A 13,849-nucleotide genomic window follows, 5' to 3' on the forward strand; every position below is an offset into this window, starting at 1 on the left:
AGCTTAATGCTCCGAACTCAGCTGGCTGCAGGGGTTGGTCGATCCCTGCCTGGATCCCGTTCAGGCCGTGTGATGCAGACTGACCTCCCTGTCTCTCCCCAGGTGTCCTGCAGCTCCTCCAGTCAAGGACTTCTCGCAAATTCCTGGCCTGTCGCCTCACTCCCGACATGGAAACCAAGCTGCTCTTCATGACCTCACGGGTAACTCCCTCATGCTTGCCGGGGGTCCTGTGCCAGCAAGGGGGAGGAGGGCACGCATCCTTGCCCGGTCCACGGGGCACCAGTCCCGTTCCCATGCTGGCACTGGCCACAGGGAGGGAGGGCAGAGCACCAGTCTGGGCAAAGGGCAGAGCTTTACTGGTGCGAGTATTTGTTGCTTCTGGCATCTAAGGGCGACAGGAGGGGGAGAGGCTGATGTAGATGGGCCTGAGACATCCAGGGTATTCATTAAAAGACACAAAACAGCTTTGCAGGAGAACATTGCTCCTGGCTGGCCGCTCTCCAAGGCGAGCGTTTTCTCTGAATGGCCGCGCTGCGGTGGGTTATCGGAGCGCCGGCAACAGCAGCTGTACTCGAGAGAGGCCAGGAGCTGCGCAGCGGCAGCACCGGGGTTAGCTGTTATCTGCACTCACACAGCAGGCAGAGCTGCTTCCCCCTCCTCTGCCTCTGGCTGCTGGCAGGGGCTGCGCTGTGCCGCACGCGGGGCGTGTGGTCCCGTCCGCTCCCGGCATGAGAGCGCGGCACAACAGCCTTTTGGTTTCCTCGGTCCCTCTGAAGATGCTGCCAGCACGAGGTTGATGGGGAGCAGGGCGTGAAGCAGAGCTGGCTGCAAGAAGCAGCTTAGAGGGCAGCAGGGCATGGTTCTAGCACCTTCCCCCAAGCCTTGGGCAAAACCTGCGTCTTTCGCTGTTGCCTTCAGGTCCGGTTCGGCCAGCAGAAGCGGTACCAGGACTGGTTTCAGCGGCAGTACCTGTCCACCCCGGACAGCCAGTCCCTGCGCTGCGACCTCATACGCTACATCTGCGGCGTGGTCCACCCCTCCAACGAGGTGCTCAGCTCTGACATCCTCCCGCGCTGGGCCATCATCGGGTGGCTGCTCACCACCTGCACAGTGAGTTCCGAGGGCCAGATCCGAAAGCGAGTCACGTAATCACCCGGGATCTCTGTCCCTGGGGGGAAGGGGGTAACCTGCTGCTGCTGGAAGCTGTTGGGGAGGTTGGGATTCGGTATTTGCTGGCTGAGGTGAAGGAGGGAGTTGCAGAGCAGTGGTTAGGATGCTGGCCTTTGTTCTGTGCTCTGGATTTTAGTCCTGGCTCTGCTGCGCGTTGGATCCTTTGGGATCTGTTTTCCCTGCATAAACTTCACCTTCTCACTTCCAGCTCGTCAAGCCCTTCGTTTCTGATTTATGCTTATGGCCCATCTGCAAGGCGTGGGGCCTCTGCTGTCCCAGTGCGGTGCGAGAAACTCCTCGTTATATCCTTGTCACCTCCCACCCTCTCCACCCAGCCTGCTGTCCCTTGTCCCACCCAGGACTGTGACCCACAGCACTTGCCAAGCAGAGCAGAAGCTGCCAAGGAAACGGCCGTTTCCGTGCCCACGAGCACGTGTAGCCGATCACACCAAGTGACGTGCAGGGTCCGGCTGTACGTGCTTCAGGGTCGTGCGTGATTCTGCATTTCATGGAGCGCGTGGCTTGTGATTCCTGATCTCAGGGCTGCCTTGGCCTCTGCTGCTCTGCCTGCTGCCCTGCCTGCTTTCAAAGCAGGCAGGTTTACTCAGGAATTTCCCACCCTCTCTGCAAACTCAGTCTGCGCAGCAGCAGCTGGTACCCAGCGGGGGGGTTTTGCCAGCTCTGCCCCCCTACCCTGCTGGTGGGAAGAGCATCACCGCCCCCCACCTCGCAACAGCAGGAGCCGGCACATCAGGCATGCAGAGGGATCGGGTGCTCAGCACTAGGTTCATTAGGCAATTTGTGGTTTTTTTTCTCTTCTCTAGTCCAACGTTGCTGCTTCAAATGCCAAACTGGCCCTATTCTATGATTGGCTCTTCTTCAACCCCGAGAAGGACAGCATCATGAATATAGGTACTCCATGGGGAGTCTTCCTCTGAATGGGCAGGGGTCAAAAAAGGGGTTAATGCTTTCCAGAGCTGGTAGAGGTAGGGGGATCTGGTGGGGAAAGCCCAACAGATCCATCTCCAAAGGGCATCAGTTCCTCCCCTGCCCTGAACTCCTGGGATTTGCTGGATTGCAGGAGAGCTGCTCTGCTGGAGCCACTTTTAACTGTAGTTTTTGTATCCGTGGTAGGAGCAGGCGTCTTCCTTGAGGTCAATGGCTGCCCCAGAGCATCCCTCCCTGAGGGCAGGTGGGCTGCCTGCCTGCGGGGCTGTCCCGGGGCGCAGGAGCAAGGACCAGTACAGCTGGGGGCATTGCTGGGAGCTCCTGCCTGCAGGGAAGTTGGTTCTGGCCATTGTTTAAAGCCTAAGCATTATTTAGGAGCTGGATGAGGGCAAGGATTGTGTACAGCCCAAAAGAAGGGGGCTCCCTCTGTGACCGAGGGGCAGAAGGCTGGGTCTGCGGGAACTGGGGGGGGACACAGGGGACGTGGGCATCACGGTGGCTCTCAGCACAGGACTCCCTGCTCTCTCCTTCCAGAGCCTGCCATTCTGGTGATGCATCACTCCATGAAGCCTCACCCTGCCATCACCGCCACGCTGCTGGATTTCATGTGCCGGGTGAGCTGCCCCTCGCTCTCTGGGGAATGACCTGGCTGGCCAAATGAGTTGCATGACGCGGGTGGAGCGATGAGGGTTGTGAAAGCGACCGCTGGGGTCCATGCGGTCCCTGTGCCACCAGTGGGACAGAGAGGCCCTTCAGGAGTGACAATAGAGGACGCTGTAGAGGGAAACAGCCGTGGTCTTGTCTGCTTACACCAGCCATCAATGCAGAGGCGACGCTCCAAAGAGGCAGGTCGCTGTGTAAGCCTCGGGGGCTTCCTTTTAGCCCCCTGCGCCTGTCCATGGTGCAGGGCGGTGGCAGTGTGCTGGCCAGGAGGTGCTCCCTTAGGGACTGCAGCCCTCCAGCTGTGCTCTCCTCCGAGCGCTCCCCACCGCCCGTCAGCGCTGCAGCAGCACGGTGGTGTCGGTCAGTGCTTCTCCTTCTCTGCCAAGACAGAAGCTGGGAGCAGCCAAGGGGTGAGCTGCACAGCCCGGCTCCCTGTGGGCTGCCCCTGCTCGGCACTGAGCAGTCGCCAAGGGCAGGAATGGTAGTGCAGGCTCAGGCAAGACGGATGCCTTCACTCCCCAGAGGGTTTTGAGGCAAAGGCCCATTGCCTTTCCACCCCACAGGAAGGGAATTTCATGAATCCCTGGAGCCAGTGATACTGGAACAGCCAAAGAGTGTCATCTTGCTGGCCATTCTTCAGAGCCAAAAAAGAAAAGAAAAAAAAAAAAACCCAACCCACAGACAAAACCAAAAAGCTGCTCACCCGTCTTTTTTTTTCTGCATTCCTCGGTACATCGTCTGGTGTGTTCTGCCCTGAGCCTCTTGATTGCGAAATAGCCGGCAGAGTCGCTCAGTATCTGCTGGCAGCCCTTTTAACCTCCCCTTACCTATGCTAAATCAAGGAGGGATTTTCCCCAGTTTCGTCAGGCATACTGCTGCAGATGCTCAGCCAGATTATTCTCCTCTTAAAACCATCCACCAGAGGCTTTGGTGAGTCCTCGCGGTCTCTCGATAAATCCAGGGCCGTTCCTGGAGGTCGGAGTGTTGTGCCCATGTGTCATTCATTAATGGGAATGCCACTGTGGGAAGGCTTGTAAGACTTCCCAGCTCTGCAAATAAATCCTTCCAGAATGATGAGCATTAGTAGGAAAAAGGCTTCTGAACTGTTCCCTTTAGTACCTAATGAAATGCTTGGCCCAGTGTCATCCCCCGAGGGCAAACAGCATCTCACTGCAGCAGGGGACGAGTCAGACCCACCATCTGCCTTTCAAAGGCTGGCTGTCCTTGGGCAGGGAGCAGGGCTGGTCCTGCCCCTGGGTCCTGCGGGAAGCAGTGCCAAGAGTTGCTGGTTCCAGTAATTTGGTCCCCGGGAGGGCAGATGGTGTTTCTTGGAAGCGGGGTCTTTCCGTGGCACGAGCTCTGGAAGAGCTGCGAGTTGCATCATGTTCCTCCCTCACGTCCAGCACACTCTGCGTGCTCCTGTCCCCAGGCTGCCCGTGTCCAAAAGCAGCTGCTGGCGGAGGAACTAGGTGGAAGGTTCCTGGAATGACCCACATTTCAGGGAGGAGTCCTCTCGCTCCCTCCAGAAGCAAAGGACTGCGTGTGGACAGAGCTGAGTGTCGTTTAGGCTGCCCTTCTTGTATTCCCCCCACTCCTGCAGCCGCCGCTGCTGCTTGGAGCGTGGCCCTGGCAAGCCCCAGGGCTTCCCACGGCTCACGAGGCAGCATCTCTGTGTTTTTCTCATCCCTGGGAGATATTTGAGATGGAAAAGCCAGGAGCATGGGCTGGTCCCCCTTCTGTCCACCCTCCACGGGATGCTGCACTGGGAGAGCTCTCCTGCCCCTCGGTCAAGAGCGGCTGGGATGAGTCAAGGGTGACCCAAGAAGCTGGCCGATGGCCTTAGCTAGTCCTGTGTCCTGCCAGCTGGCCCGGACCCGGTGGCAGGCAGGAGGGTTCATGGCACTAACACGGTCGTTCTCCTCTTTTCAGATCATTCCCAACTTCTACCCGCCGCTGGAGGCTCACGTCCGGCAAGGCGTGTTCAACTCCCTCACCCACATTGTGGAAAAGCGAGTCCTGGCGTAAGACAGCCCTGAATTTTACTACATTTATACAGCTGCTGTGCACCCATTTTCCTGGGTCTCACCAGTCAAAAATGATCTCCAGGCTTTGTAAGAGCCGCGGAGGGCGTTTGTATTGTGTATGAACCATGGACGAAGCCATAGTTGGGTCTTTGTGGTGCTGACGCTTGTCCTGAGGGCTGTTCCTCGAGGCAAGGGAATGGGTGGGTGAAGAAAGCTGTAGCTTCAGAGGAATAGGAATGTCCCCAGCCCTTTTGGGTCCCCAGGCTGAATGGAGCAGCCTTGCTCCTGGTGCTCCAGCCTGCAGACAGCTCCAGCACCAGCCAGGTTCCCCCTCCCAGGAGCTAAAGCCACTTCTCCCCTCCCCGTGCACCTTCTGGTGGCACAAGGGGACACTGGTGGCGAAGGGAGGGGGCCTCAGCTGAGCTGCAGGACAGAACGTGGGACCTCGTAGCTTGTGGTCCTTAACAAACCAGAGCCCTGACGTAAGGGGGGGATCCCCTTGCACATCTGCTGGGGTGAAGTTACGCAGCAGAGCGCTGCAGCCCGGCTCTTTCTCATCCCTTTCCCTTCCTACCCCCCCCGACACAGACATCTGGCCCCTCTCTTCGACAACCCCAAGCTGGACAAAGAGCTCCGTGCCATGTTGAGGGAGAAATTCCCGGAGTTCTGCAGTTCGCCCTCACCCCCCATCGAAGGTAGGGAGCAGGGTGCGTGCGGAGGGAGCCCGTGGTGGGTGCTGCCTTCCCGGCGGTGGTGCTGGCGCTTTCCCCGGCTGCCCTGCAGCCTTCGGGGGCTCCCACCGCGACTCGGGGAGAGGGGGGCTCCGGCTGCTCCTCATGATGGATGGTTGTGGTCTCCCTTCACCTCAGCCCTGCTGCACGCTAAAGATGCACGCTACCCCTTCCTCTCTCTGCTCCGTGGGGGCTACTTAGCCTTTCTTCTCTGTAGGCTAATTGATTAACATAATTAGGTTAAACAAAGAGCAAGCATTTCTAAGCCCTATTTAACAGGAGAGCACTGCCGCTTTGCCAGACCTGCTGGGGGGCTGTACGCGTAAGCCTGTCCGGTTTTCCTGCTGGAGGGGCTGCGCCGGGTGAGGGGGGACCCCCCAGCCCCCAGGCCTGCTGCCCTGAGCCTCCTGGCCTCGCTGAGCTGGCGATTGGGGGGGGCTGCTCTGCTCAGGGGCTGGGGCTCAGCACTGAAGGGTGCTGGGCAGCTGAGCTGGAGAACAACCCGCTCCCGCCGTGCTCGGCGCTGGCTGGGGATGGCTCAAGTCACCGGGAGCGCCCTTCCCCAGCTGCCCAGGGTCCGGCGCTTGGCCGGATCCGTCCGTTTGCAAAACACACTTATTTCTTTGCCGCCCGTGGGCAGGATGCACCCTGCCCCGGGCTGCCAGCCCAGCCAGCCCAACCTCACCTCTTCCCTACGCTCCTGCAGTCAAGATTGAGGAACCCGTTTCCATGGAGATGGACAATCATATGTCAGAAAAGGATGACAGTTGCTATGACAACGCCGAGGCCGCGTTCAGTGACGATGAAGACGACTTGAACAGCAAAGGTGAGGAGTGCAGCCAGCCGGCTGGTGCTCTCCAGCGCTCCTGCCTCACCGCAGCGTGACACGCTGCCGTTGGCCTCTGTGCCGGAGAGCGTTTCCCTGCTGGCTCACGGGCACCTTCCCTTCGTGATGGAGGACTCCCCAGGCAGACTTCTGCAAGCATGGTTCCCTCAAAGCCCCTCTCCCACCAGCAGCAGTAATTGTGGTGCTCCAGGCAGGACCCCCTTCCCAAGATCCAGGTTTCCCTCTGTGGGACGGGGTGGTGAGGGCGATGCTCGGCTGCTTCCCCGGCCCTGATGGGCAGGCTCGGTAGACCTGATAGAGATGTGTGCTCAAAGGGAAAGGCTGCTGGGCTTCACCTCCTTCCCCAGAGCTCAGAGCCTTCGAACGTGGCGCTTTCTCCACCCGTGTGTCCTCTCCAGGTGTCTGATTAGCCCCCAGCCCCGCTGCGCTACATGCTTGGGCATCCCTGTGGCAGATACCGTGCCGGCTGGTTGGTTTGGGAACAGGGTGTCTCTGTTCTCGGGCAGCTGCTAATGAGGCTTGGGCTTCTAATTGCTCAGCCACACGGTTTTCATTACACTCGCTCCTTCTCGAAGCCATGGGGCTGAGAAGCCTACATGAGGCCAGAATTGCCTCTGCTCACTCTCTGGAGCCAGAGGCATCTCGGGCTGTTCCTGGCCGTGCTGGTGGGACTGGTGGGCTGCCTGCTGTGCTGGAGGGTTATCCCTGCGGCAGGGGAGGGGGCACAGGCCCAGGATGGAGCAGGGGATGTGACACTGTGCTGTAGCACTGTCTTCAGGAGTCCCACTGAGTTCTGCCAGGTGCTTAGAGGCCCCCAAGAGGGACACAGGCTCGAAAGCCTTGTGCAAGAGAGGATTTTTGCAAAGGGGATCGGCCACCTTGCCCCGTCCCTTCGTGGCAGCTGCTTTGTGAGGGCTTCTGCCTTGACCGTGGCGCTACTGGACTCTGCTGCGGTTCATTTTTGTGGCCTGGAATGAGCCTGGAGGACGAAGGTGTGGAAAAGCACTTGGGGTATCTCAGTCTCAGAGTCCTGAGCATGAGTGTTTGTGCCGGGAGTGGAGAGAGACCTGCGGGCTAGCGATGTTTGTGGAGCATGTTGAAGGACAGGCGAGGCGTCAGGGTTGGAGGTTGCACTGAACGGGAGCCACCGTCCCAGACACCCCCTGCATTTGGATCCCATCCCACCTTCCTACTCGCTGTGACCTGGACACATCTCCAAAGGGTGAAGGCAAGATCTGAGGCTGGGGGCACGCCGCTTGTCCTGGGCTGGTGACTGTCCCCGCAGCCCCACACAACTCCCGCTGCTAGGACAGAGGTTGCCTCCGGTGCTTCTTAGATGTAGCTGTTGGGAAAATAGATTATTCCACTGTTGCTTCCTTTGTTGCAGGGAAGAAGAGGGAGTTCAGGTTTCATCCGATCAAAGAAACCATTGTGGAGGAGCCTGTGGATATCACACCGTTCCTGGACCAGCTGGATGAGTCACTGAAGGATAAAGTCCTGCAGCTGCAGAAGGGAAGGTTGGTATCGTTTGATCATGTTTGATTTCATGTTGATCTCTTCAGGGCAGCGACACACGAGACCTTTCAGTGCTGTTGTACAATGCTGCTTGCTCCAGAGCAAGGCTCATGCAGTCTCCTGGCTTGTCCGCCTTTAACACAGAGAGGTCCTCCTGCACCATTCCTGTGGGAAATGTCCAGTCCCGGTGGTTTTGAAAGGTGTTGGGTTAAGAGCCCTGTAAGTCGTCCTCGGAGCAGGCTCAGACCAGGACACACCAGCAGTTTGCTGGGGGCTACAGCATTTCTCTGGATCAGGGACAGGAAGGCAAAAGCTTCAAGTGTCATCTTTCTCCGCTGGTGGATCGATGAGGGGAGCCCGAGTGGGCTTTTGGGGCCGTTGCTGCCTGGCAGTTTCAGTACATCTCTGCATGGGGCACGTTCCCCACAGGGAGAGGTGTACCTGCGTCTGCATGTTCTCTGGACTTCTCCACCTCCACTCCTGATTTTCAGTGACCTTGGAATGAAATCCCTCTAAAGAAGGTTAAGAAAAAGCTCTTGCTTTGCAGACCTTGGCATAGTAGACTGATTGAATGTAATTTATGTCTTTATGGCTTCAAGTTCATTTAATCTAATGCTTTTAGTCATTTAATTTGTCTTGCTGCAGACAACCTCGGGCACTTTTGTAAGTAGGTGCTGTAGCATTGCGCAGCGTGTTCTTCCAGGGCTGGGTGCCTGCAGCGTGAGCTGCTGAGCCGTGCCTTCCCCTGAGCCTGGCACCAGCACAAAGCAGAACCTCCTCTGCCCTCAGGTCCTGGGGGGGGCTCCCGAGCCGAGCCAGCTCAGCACAAAGCCCCCTTGTCCCTGCTCTCGGTATCTTCCTATGTAACTTGGATTTCCTCTTGTTTTTGTGCTCCAGCGATACGGAAGCTCAGTGTGAGGTCATGCAGGAAATCGTGGATCAAGTCCTGGAGGTAACGGCACAGACCCGGGGAGCAGCGCTGCTGCCTGCCTGTAAAACCAGAGCAGCTGGGGTGCGGTGGGCCGCCCCCCGAAAATGGCACGACGCAGGAATATCGGCGGCTGTTAAACAGCCCCGAGCTGCTGCTTGCGGCTGGGCTCTAGCAGGGGAAGGTCGCTCCGTCCCTGCTCTGTTTCCTCACACCCTGCGCCCGAACGTCCCCCCACAAACGCTGTCAGACGGGACGTGGGGTGAGGCATGCTCACATCTTTGACCCCACGCGGCTGCTTCGGGGGGTTCTGCGTGCGCCTGGGATCTGCCAGGAACTTCTAGAGGACATCTTGGATTATTTTTGTTGTCTAGTAAAACCAAATTCTCACTAGCAAAATATTATTTCCCCCCTGCCCATGTTCACAGGCTTTGGAAGTGATAGTATTTTTTTGAGAAACATCTTGAGCAGTTTCTCTCTCTAAAATTGGGTTTAGAAAATGCAGCTGATACTTGGGTCTACTCCGTTGCTTTCGGCCCTGAGCTTTGTGCTCAGGAGAGGCTGCAGCAAACCCTGCCCAGCGAAAGAGCTGCGGGTGTTTTCCAGGAGCTGAGCGTTCGGAGCGGGGTTGCATCCCCTGCCTCTAATCAGCCCCCTCGAGAGTCAAGTGGCCTTGTGGAGTATGAGTGCAGCTTCTCGCCTCTGTAGGAACAGGAGGAAGGGGCTTTTCGGGGTCTAGGTCCTCGTTACCTCGGTCCCTGATTGCAGAGGGAGAGCTGAGCTCGGTAAATGACTAGCCATTAGAGGATAAGTGTCCCACAGTGTGATTGTGGAGTGCTCTTCAGAGCTGGGCACCAGTTAGAGGCTTGTCTTGCTGATGGGCAGCCCCTGGTGCTGCAATACAGCAGCAAAATGGCTCCCGAGCAGCTGGGGGTCTGTCCCCTGCAGCAGTGACTCTGCTGGGACCCCTTCGGCTGTACCTGTGCTGGGCAGGCAGGGCTCGAGCTTGCGCTTGCTCCTCTCATTCCTTCCTTTCTCTCTACCAGGAGGACTTTGACTCGGAGCAGCTCTCGGTGCTCGCATCCTGCCTCCAGGAGCTATTTAAGGCTCATTTCCGTGGTGAGGTTTTGCCTGAAGAAATCACGGAGGAGTAAGGATCTTTTTTTTTTTAATTTTCTTTTTTTCTTTTTTTTGTGTGTCTCATCCTTTCACACTGGGACTTGGGCTTTTCCCAGTAAAATAGTTGCCGTTTTCGGAAGGCTGTGCTGAAGCCAGCAGCTTCCCTTGCGAAGCAATCCAGGGTTCACAAGCGGTCAGCGTGGAGCTGCTCAACAGTTGTCACATCCAGGGGCTCAAAAGAGACCATCCTCCCCCTCCCCACAAGCGCAGGCAAAACCGGCTGGTGCTTGTGTCCGCACTCGGTTTAGGTGATGCTCTGGTGGCTTCTGGCTGGCTGACTGGGGCACGCGACATCCGAAATACTCCGGTCCCTGCTGTGCTCACACAAACCAGCACCCTACGCTCTTTTTCTGGGATTTTATATTGGGCACGGAGTCAGAGCTGCTGGGCTTTGTTAGTGGGACCGTTCCTGCCTCCTCGTTAGCTAGAACTAACCCTTGGTGGCCCCAGGACCGCAGCGAGCGAGGTCCAGGGATTTTTCCCAGTCGTTGTTGGGGAGACGCAGAGGGTGGGTGCTCACAGAGCTCTGACTGTCGCGTTTGTCCCGCAGGTCTCTGGAGGAGTCGGTGGGGAAGCCCCTCTACCTAATATTTAGGTATGTCTGTTCTGAAATGTTTAAGAATTTAATTAGGGCTTGCTTGTCTGCTTCCCGACCACCCGTGGGTGTGAACCCTGTGGGTCTAATTCTGCACACCCCTGCTTGCCCTAGGGCTGATCCCAGAATCAGAGGAGCTGGTGGTTTTGTGTTTTGTTTAGTAGAAAGACTTAAAATACAGGAAAATCACGGCTCATTTGTGGAAGCCTGGGATCCCTGGGTAACTGAAGTTTGCTGGCTCCTGACCCCTCGGCTGCTGCACGCCCTGCCGTCCTCTGCGGCTGGGGTGGGAGAGGTGGCCACTGTGGCCAGCCCAGAGGGTGCCACCACCCAGCACCACGAGCTGGGTTTCCCTGCAAGCTGCTGGTGCTCGTCGTTAGCGGAGGAGCTGGTGTGCGGCATCCCCGGTAACATCGCTGTCTCCCTGTCCTCTCCTCCCCAAGGAACCTCTGCCAGATGCAGGAGGATAACAGCGGCTTCTCGCTGCTGCTGGATCTCCTGTCAGAGCTCTATCAGAAGCAACCCAAGATTGGCTACCACCTCTTGTACTATTTAAAAGCCAGGTAGGCCAGCGGGGATTGCGGAGAAGCGTCCGAGCTCCGACTTGGCTCGCGCTGCCTCCGAAAGACAGCTCGGCGTCGTACCACCATCCCGCTGCGGCACGGGGCTGGCCGGCTGCCGGCTCACCTGGGCACGTCTCCTTCTAGCAAAGCCGCAGCGGGGAAGATGAACCTGTACGAGTCCTTTGCCCAGGCCACGCAGCTGGGGGACCTGCACACTTGTCTGATGATGGACATGAAGGCCTGCCAGGAGGACGATGTACGGCTGCTCTGCTACCTCACCCCCTCCATTTACACGGAGGTAAGGCCCCTGCCAGGCGCCAGGGACCGCGGTTCAGACGCACGGGGCATCCCCTCGCCCTCCTGCGGGCTGGCTGGGGGCTGGGCTGCCTTGCTGCTGAGCTTCGGGGCTGGTACGCTGCAGCAGAGAAAACGTAGAGCCTGGAAAAAAGAGATCTGTCAGGCTGAGCCCAACGCAGTCTCCATCAACCCCCAGCCTGACTCGACGGGGGTCAGCGTGCCGCCGTCGCCATCGACATTCAGCTGCCGTCCTGCCTGCTCACGGCCCCGTTGAAGCCTGACGCGGGTGGCGAGGTGCTAACCTGGCTGCCCCACACTGGGCTCACGCGCGTGCCCGGCTCCCAGCACCACACTGCGTGCTCCCTGCTTAAAGGGGTTTTTGCTCTTGGCTGCTTTTCTTCTGGCGAGCAGCAGGCGAAGGCTCCGAGCAGACGTGTCGAAGCGGGGCGGGGGGGGGAAACAGTGCTGGGAACGAGCTCTGCTGCCTGCCCCGAACCCCGGGGTTTTGCACGAGGTTTTCATGCTTTCAGCGCGCGGTGCTGAGGTGGAGCCAGCGGGACTGAGCAGAGAGCGCGGTTGGGACGGGGAGCCGGGCTTCTGCAAGGGATGGGTCACGGCTCGCTCCGGTTCACACGGGCTGCCTGCTGTTCCCGGGATGCTCGCTGCCCAGCGCGGGCTGCAGCCTCCTCTCTGACATTGCAGGGTGGAGGCTGCTTCCAGCGATCGCCCGGCTTCAGGGAGCGGTGCTGGGGCTTGGAGAGGGGCAGGGTAACATCGTGCACTCCGCATAGACGTAGGGGTCACAGTTCTGCCTGTACTTTCTCATTCCCTGGGAGGAATGAGCTGGCCCCACTCCTCCCTCCTTTCTGGCTGGTTCAGTGGGAACATCTGCTGGGTGTTGAGGCCGTCCAGCCCCGTTCCTCAGGAGTGCTTCCCAGGGGCTTCGGTGGAGAAAGGGGCACGGCAACAGCCTGGAGAGGGGAGAAAAACCTGCACAAGAGCAGGCACCGCACCTTGCCGCAGCGTGGTGCCTGCTCCGGGCAGGATCCTGGTGCAGAGCAGCAGCCGGATCCCCTCCCTGGTCCTGGGGGTTCAACCTTGCTCCCCAAAGTGGCGTCAGGCTGTTGCTGCCCCCGTGGGCACAGTGACCAGCTCCCGTCAGGCAGAATGTTAAAGTGAATGTCCTGAGAGCTGCCCATCGGGACAGCCAGAGCCCAACAGTGCAGCTGTAGCTCGCTGCCGCCAGTTTTCCTGGCCTTTTGCCCCGTGTGTTACTTTTTTATTATTATTATTATTTCCTCGTAGCGCTGTGTAACACACGAGGCCCTGGAGCAGCGAGCGAAGCTAGCAAGGACGGGGAAAAAGGGGGAACGTGAACTGCTGGGGTCTGGCTGACCTCTGCCACCCACCAGGGAAGCAGCCGGGCTCCTGGCGCGGCTCTGCCGGGACCGGGTGCTTGGTGCCGGCTGCATCTCACGCATGTGCTGATGCCAGAGCAGCGAGCTGCCTTGCAGCCCTTGGCCTGATCCTGCCCGCTGCAGGCTGCGCACAGAAACCAGCCCATCAACCCTCCTGCGCTTCCTTGGCTCCTTTTCCCCTCTTCCCGCAGCCACTTCCCCACCGCCTTTAGGAAGCGGTGCTGGTCCTGGTCCTGGTCCAGGCAGGGCGATGCTGCCCCTCACAAGGAGGAACGTGTGCGTGTCCGTGAGCCGAGGAGGGGGTTTGCCTCGGCTGCGGCGATGGGAGCTTTCGACCGGCCTCTCCCTCATGCCTTTTCCTGAGCCCTGCCTTGCTTTTGTGCTCTTCCAGTTCCCAGACGAGACCCTGCGAAGCGGCGAGCTGCTCAATATGATTGTAGCTGTCATAGACTCATTCCAGGTAAGGAGGGGACCGGTGGCAGAGGTGGGAGGAGGCAGCACATCCCCGAGGTGGCAGCTCTCCATCTCCTCCGCTCCCGGGGGGTTTAAACCTGAATTGGCTCATCCGCAGGGGATGCAGGGCGGAATGTTTAGTCCTGTCCTTGCCCCCGTGCTTGGGTTGAGGCACGGGGCTTTGCGAGGAGCCCCCAAACCTCCAGGCATCTCTTTCCCATGAGCTGCTGCTTGAGAAGGGATCCCTTAAGTTCCCTCTGGGTTCCCTTGAGAAGGCTGAACCCGCGCTGCTGCTTTCCAGGGATCTCCCTGCCCGCCGAGCGGCGTCCCGAGGGAGATGGGTCTGGCTTCGCAGGCGCTGGAAAAAAGCACTGCCACGGCCAGTGCTGCGGTGGGCAGTCGATAATAATTATTATCAATAATCCCATTGGCAGGGAGGTGCTTAGTGCGGCTGGGGAGATGCAAAGCCACGAGCGGTGGCATGAGGGGCACGTGTGTAGGCGCAGGCAGCGCGTCCC

General features: G+C 58.7%; 1 protein-coding gene across 1 annotated transcript in view; it reads left to right on the top strand.

Moving 5' to 3' along the window:
- The window catches only part of INTS3 (integrator complex subunit 3), a 35,184-nt gene that overhangs the window by 16,872 nt on the left and 4,463 nt on the right, over positions 1–13,849 (top strand). The window contains exons 8-21 of the mRNA XM_056321784.1: positions 103–200; positions 919–1,110; positions 1,995–2,082; positions 2,653–2,732; positions 4,711–4,802; positions 5,394–5,500; positions 6,243–6,362; positions 7,771–7,900; positions 8,796–8,850; positions 9,873–9,976; positions 10,556–10,600; positions 11,044–11,163; positions 11,308–11,461; positions 13,270–13,338. Coding sequence (XP_056177759.1) covers positions 103–200; positions 919–1,110; positions 1,995–2,082; positions 2,653–2,732; positions 4,711–4,802; positions 5,394–5,500; positions 6,243–6,362; positions 7,771–7,900; positions 8,796–8,850; positions 9,873–9,976; positions 10,556–10,600; positions 11,044–11,163; positions 11,308–11,461; positions 13,270–13,338 — 1,454 coding nt within the window. The remainder of the gene's footprint in view (positions 1–102; positions 201–918; positions 1,111–1,994; positions 2,083–2,652; positions 2,733–4,710; positions 4,803–5,393; positions 5,501–6,242; positions 6,363–7,770; positions 7,901–8,795; positions 8,851–9,872; positions 9,977–10,555; positions 10,601–11,043; positions 11,164–11,307; positions 11,462–13,269; positions 13,339–13,849) is intronic.

This window comes from Falco biarmicus, chromosome 19 (assembly GCF_023638135.1).
Source record: "Falco biarmicus isolate bFalBia1 chromosome 19, bFalBia1.pri, whole genome shotgun sequence".
NCBI classification, from domain to species: Eukaryota; Metazoa; Chordata; class Aves; order Falconiformes; family Falconidae; genus Falco; species Falco biarmicus.